Here is a 6,156-nt window from a genome sequence, read left to right as displayed (position 1 = left end):
AGTATTGGTAGTGGTCGTAGTAGTAGTAGTATTGGTGGTGGTGGGAGTGGTAGCAGTACTAAACTTGGGTTAATGATGCATCTTGCCTCAGGGATCTGTAATTTACTAAATGACACTGATTGGCCCGATGGGGGCGCTGCATCATTCGTTGGTTGACAACATGTTTACTGTTGCCTTGTTTTTTCTGGTCTGGATTATTTCCTGCTTGATACACAATTCGTATGATATTTGAGGAACATCATTACAGCTGACTATAGAGAGAGAGAGCTCACAACTCCAAACGGTAGTTTAAATGGAAATGTGTGTTCAGTAATGTTCAAAAGCAAAGTTACTGAAACCAGGCGGTACCTTTTGCCACTTATCGTTTCCCCTCGGTCATATTTGACTGTTACACTGGTTTGGTACTCGAACCACTGTTGATAACATCTTGGAGTAAATTTTACAAAGTGTTTCTCATACAGGTAAATGTTATTTTGTGTTATCAAGCATTTTGGTGAAATGTTAGATATGTCTTCTAGCGTGTCATCAACATGTTTTTGTTGATGAAATCCACAGGAATTTTACTAGCTACTGTGCTAACGTTAGCTGGCTGGATAACCAAGAGTCATGTGCACCCAATGGCTGTATAACTAGCTACAGTATGCGTGCACCAGTTATGACACGCGATCGCTAACATTGGTGGATCTCGGGAACTCTGCTCCTTTGAAAAATGTTTTATAAGTGTCCTTTATTAACATGAATTAAATTGTCTTTGTCACATCATGCTTGCGGGGAGATGAGGATGAGGGGTATCACACTGTCAGAACGAATATAATAACTACCCTAGGAAACTGTCCAGAGATTTAATCAGTCCCATATATCCTACAGATATACTATGTCTCTATAAGTCCTACAGATATACTATGTCTCTATAAGTCCTACAGATATACTATGTCTCTTTAAGTCCTACAGATATACTATGTCTCTATAAGTCCTACAGATATACTATGTCTCTAAGTCCTACAGATATACTATGTCTCTAAGTCCTACAGATATACTATGTCTCTAAGTCCTACAGATATACTATGTCTCTAAGTCCTACAGATATACTATGTCTCTAAGTCCTACAGATATACTATGTCTCTAAGTCCTACAGATATACTATGTCTCTAAGTCCTACAGATATACTATGTCTCTAAGTCCTACAGATATACTATGTCTCTAAGTCCTACAGATATACTATGTCTCTATAAGTCCTACAGATATACTATGTCTCTAAGTCCTACAGATATACTATGTCTCTAAGTCCTACAGATATACTATGTCTCTAAGTCCTACAGATATACTATGTCTCTAAGTCCTACAGATATACTATGTCTCTAAGTCCTACAGATATACTATGTCTCTAAGTCCTACAGATATACTATGTCTCTAAGTCCTACAGATATACTATGTCTCTAAGTCCTACAGATATACTATGTCTCTAAGTCCTACAGATATACTATGTCTCTATAAGTCCTACAGATATACTATGTCTCTATAAGTCCTACAGATATACTATGTCTCTATAAGTCCTAAGTCCTACAGATATACTATGTCTCTAAGTCCTACAGATATACTATGTCTCTAAGTCCTACAGATATACTATGTCTCTATAAGTCCTACAGATATACTATGTCTCTATAAGTCCTACAGATATACTATGTCTCTATAAGTCCTACAGATATACTATGTCTCTATAAGTCCTACAGATATACTATGTCTCTAAGTCCTACAGATATACTATGTCTCTAAGTCCTACAGATATACTATGTCTCTAAGTCCTACAGATATACTATGTCTCTATAAGTCCTACAGATATACTATGTCTCTATAAGTCCTACAGATATACTATGTCTCTATAAGTCCTACAGATATACTATGTCTCTATAAGTCCTACAGATATACTATGTCTCTATAAGTCCTACAGATATACTATGTCTCTATGTCTCTATAAGTCCTACAGATATACTATGTCTCTATAAGTCCTACAGATATACTATGTCTCTATAAGTCCTACAGATATACTATGTCTCTATAAGTCCTACAGATATACTATGTCTCTATAAGTCCTACAGATATACTATGTCTCTAAGTCCTACAGATATACTATGTCTCTATAAGTCCTACAGATATACTATGTCTCTATAAGTCCTACAGATATACTATGTCTCTATAAGTCCTACAGATATACTATGTCTCTATAAGTCCTACAGATATACTATGTCTCTAAGTCCTACAGATATACTATGTCTCTAAGTCCTACAGATATACTATGTCTCTAAGTCCTACAGATATACTATGTCTCTAAGTCCTACAGATATACTATGTCTCTAAGTCCTACAGATATACTATGTCTCTAAGTCCTACAGATATACTATGTCTCTAAGTCCTACAGATATACTATGTCTCTATGTCCTACAGATATACTATGTCTCTAAGTCCTACAGATATACTATGTCTCTAAGTCCTACAGATATACTATGTCTCTAAGTCCTACAGATATACTATGTCTCTAAGTCCTACAGATATACTATGTCTCTAAGTCCTACAGATATACTATGTCTCTAAGTCCTACAGATATACTATGTCTCTAAGTCCTACAGATATACTATGTCTCTAAGTCCTACAGATATACTATGTCTCTAAGTCCTACAGATATACTATGTCTCTAAGTCCTACAGATATAGCTTTTTTTATTTATTTACTTGTATTGATCCTTTATTTAACTAGGCAAGTCAGTTAAGAACAAATTCTTATTTACAATGACGGCCTACCCCGGCCAAACCCGGACGACGCTGGGCCAATTGTGCGCTGCCCTATGAGACTCCCAATCATGGCCAGATGTGATACAGCCTGGATTCGAACCAGGGACTGTGGTGACGCCTCTTGCATGGAGATGCAGTGCCTTAGACCACTGCTTCACTCGGGAGCCAGTTAATATCCAAGAAAGACCGTGACCCATTTAGGTGCTCAGTGGCCCAGGGGGATTCCTCCCCATACTTTAGTTCTACCCAGGACCCTCTTATTTTGACTGTATTGTCCTCCTATGGTCAAAACGACCTCATTTTCTCTCTCATTCCCCTCTCCCTCTGTCAGGTCAGGTTGCTGTGATGGCGGTGAAGCTGCAAGGCTTTGAGTTCTGGAAGACCACGCTGAGGGGGGCGCGTTACGTCGTTGCACCCATGGTGGACCAGAGCGAACTGGCCTGGCGTCTACTGAGCCGTCGCCATGGCGCCGAGCTGTGCTACACGCCCATGCTGCACGCGCAGGTGTTTGTACGCGACGCCAACTACAGGAAAGACAACCTGTACAGCGAAGTCTGCCCCGAAGACAGGCCGCTTATTACACAGGTGAGAGAGAAAGACACACAAACACATGCCGACAGGGGAATGGAGTGTCACAGGTCATATGATTCAACTACAGCTATTAGCCGACCTCTGAGTTTTACCATCACCTCTCACCCTGTTTCAGCTAGCCTCTGTTTTACCACCACCTCTCACCCTGTTTCAGCTAGCCTCTGTGTTTTACCACCACCTCTCACCCTGTTTCAGCTAGCCTCTGTGTTTTACCACCACCTCTCACCCTGTTTCAGCTAGCCTCTGTGTTTTACCATCCACTCTCACCCTGTTTCAGCTAGCCTCTGTGTTTTACCACCACCTCTCACCCTGTTTCAGCTAGCCTCTGTGTCTTACCATCCCCTCTCACCCTGTTTCAGCTAGCCTCTGTGTCTTACCATCCACTCTCACCCTGTTTCAGCTAGCCTCTGTGTTTTACCATCCCCTCTCACCCTGTTTCAGCTAGCCTCTGTGTTTTACCATCCCCTCTCACCCTGTTTCAGCTAGTCTCTGTGTCTTACCATCACCCCGATTCCTGTGTTATGGTCTCAGTTCTGTGCCAATAACTCAGAGGTGTTTGTAATGCACTTTCTCTGCTTTCTGTGTGTGTGTGTGTGTGTGTGTGTGTGTGTGTGTGTGTGTGTGTGTGTGTGTGTGTGTGTGTGTGTGTGTGTGTGTGTGTGTGTGTGTGTGTGTGTGTGTGTCAGTTCTGTGCCAACGACCCAGAGGTGTTTGTCCAGGCATGTCTACTGGCTCAGGACTACTGTGATGCTATCGATCTCAACCTGGGATGCCCACAGATGATCGCCAAGAGAGGTACTAACTAACCAACCCTGAAACCCCACTCAGAGATGGTGTGTGTGAGAGAGAGAAACCCTGATTTTTAAAAAACAAAGTGGTTTTCAATTAGGCTAAGCATGCTGTATGTTTGGGGTCAATTTGTTTCTAATTTATTTCTGACGAAGGGCACTACGGAGTCTTCCTACAGGATGAGTGGGAGCTGCTGGAGAAGATGGGTGAGTTTGAACAGAGAGAGAAAAGAGGGAGAGAGTTAGAGAGGTAGAAATAAAATATAGTATGCTATGTTTTACCTGTCTGGAATGGTGTCAATGCATTTTACCTGTCTGGAATGGTGTCATGCTGTGTTTTACCTGTCTGGCATGGTGTCATGCTGTGTTTTACCTGTCTGGAATGGTGTCATGCTGTGTTTTACCTGTCTGGAATGGTGTCATGCTGTGTTTTACCTGTCTGGAATGGTGTCATGCTATGTTTTACCTGTCTGGAATGGTGTCATGCTATGTTTTACCTGTCTGGAATGGTGTCATGCTGAAATGGTGTCATGCTGTGTTTTACCTGTCTGGAATGGTGTCATGCTGTGTTTTACCTGTCTGGAATGGTGTCATGCTGTGTTTTACCTGTCTGGAATGGTGTCATGCTGTGTTTTACCTGTTTTACCTGTCTGGAATGGTGTCATGCTGTGTTTTACCTGTCTGGAATGGTGTCATGCTGTGTTTTACCTGTCTGGAATGGTGTCATGCTGTGTTTTACCTGTCTGGCATGGTGTCATGCTGTGTTTTACCTGTCTGGCATGGTGTCATGCTGTGTTTTACCTGTCTGGCATGGTGTCATGCTGTGTTTTACCTGTCTGGAATGGTCTTTACATCATAAGCACTCAGTCTTTTACTAGATAATTAGTAGAAAAAAAGTGTAAAGTGAGTGTTTTTGGGGGAAGTTTTAGGGTTCTATATGTTTTCAGAAGATGGGCAGGGACTCTGCTGTCCTAGTTTCAGGGGGAGGTTTAGGGGGAGGTTTAGGTTCTTTTACTCAGGTTCTATATGTTTTCAGAAGATGGGCAGGGACTCTGCTGTCCTAGTTTCAGGGGAGGTTTAGGGTTCTATATGTTTTCAGAAGATGGGCAGGGACTCTGCTGTCCTAGTTTCAGGGGGAGGTTTAGGGTTCTATATGTTTTCAGAAGATGGACAGGGACTCTGCTGTCCTAGTTTCAGGGGGAGGTTTAGGGTTCTATATGTTTTCAGAAGATGGACAGGGACTCTGCTGTCCTAGTTTCAGGGGGAGGTTTAGGGTTCTATATGTTTTCAGAAGATGGGCAGGGACTCTGCTGTCCTAGTTTCAGGGGGAGGTTTAGGGTTCTATATGTTTTCAGAAGATGGGCAGGGACTCTGCTGCAGGGGGTTTGATGGAACAAGCGGGGAGCCCAGCCAACAGAGAGTTGCAGTAGGCCAGACGGGAGATGACAAGTGCCTGGATTAGGACCTGTGCTACTTCCTGTGTGAGGAAGGGTTGTACTGTACGGATGTGGTAGATCTTGACCCTGCAGGAGAGAGAGTCACTGCTTTGCTGTTTGCAGAAAACAACAGGGTGTTGTCTAGTGTCCTGCCAAGGTCCTATGCACTCTGGGATGGGAACACCATGGAGTTGTCAACTGTGATGGAAAGGTCTTGGAGCAGGCAGGCCTTTCCCGGGAGGAAGAGTAGCTCCGTCTTGTCGAGGTTGAGCTTGAGGTGGTGGGCCGACATCCAAGAGATATCTGCAAGGCATGCAGAGATGCGATTCGACAAATTAGTGTCAGAAATGGGGGGGGGGTGAAAAGTAGTTGAATGTCATCCACATAGTATTGATAGGAGAAACCATGTGAGGATATGACGGAGCTGAGTCACTTGGCGTATAGAGAGAAGAGGAGAGGGCCTAGAACGGAGCCCTGGGGGACACCAGTAGTGAGATTATATGGTACAGACACAGATCCTCTCCACGTTACCTGGTCTCAATGTTTTTAGCTCTT

The 6,156-nt window shown here is 42.9% G+C and overlaps 1 protein-coding gene across 2 annotated transcripts in view; it reads left to right on the top strand.

Moving 5' to 3' along the window:
* Positions 1–299: 299 nt before the first annotated feature.
* Positions 300–6,156, top strand: part of LOC124024922 (tRNA-dihydrouridine(16/17) synthase [NAD(P)(+)]-like) — a 32,950-nt gene continuing 27,093 nt past the window's right edge. Inside the window, exons 1-4 of one of the 2 annotated variants that reach the window (XM_046338656.1) lie at positions 300–461; positions 3,118–3,371; positions 4,064–4,172; positions 4,322–4,372. In XM_046338656.1, coding sequence (XP_046194612.1) covers positions 3,132–3,371; positions 4,064–4,172; positions 4,322–4,372 — 400 coding nt within the window. In that variant the 5' untranslated portion in view covers positions 300–461; positions 3,118–3,131. The remainder of the gene's footprint in view (positions 462–3,117; positions 3,372–4,063; positions 4,173–4,321; positions 4,373–6,156) is intronic. The other variant, XM_046338655.1, reaches the window with a different exon arrangement.

This window comes from Oncorhynchus gorbuscha, unplaced genomic scaffold (genome assembly GCF_021184085.1).
Source record: "Oncorhynchus gorbuscha isolate QuinsamMale2020 ecotype Even-year unplaced genomic scaffold, OgorEven_v1.0 Un_scaffold_2077, whole genome shotgun sequence".
Taxonomy (NCBI): domain Eukaryota; kingdom Metazoa; phylum Chordata; class Actinopteri; order Salmoniformes; family Salmonidae; genus Oncorhynchus; species Oncorhynchus gorbuscha.
The sequence above is the reverse complement of the archived record's forward strand: the minus strand, read 5'-3'. Positions and strand labels throughout refer to the sequence as shown.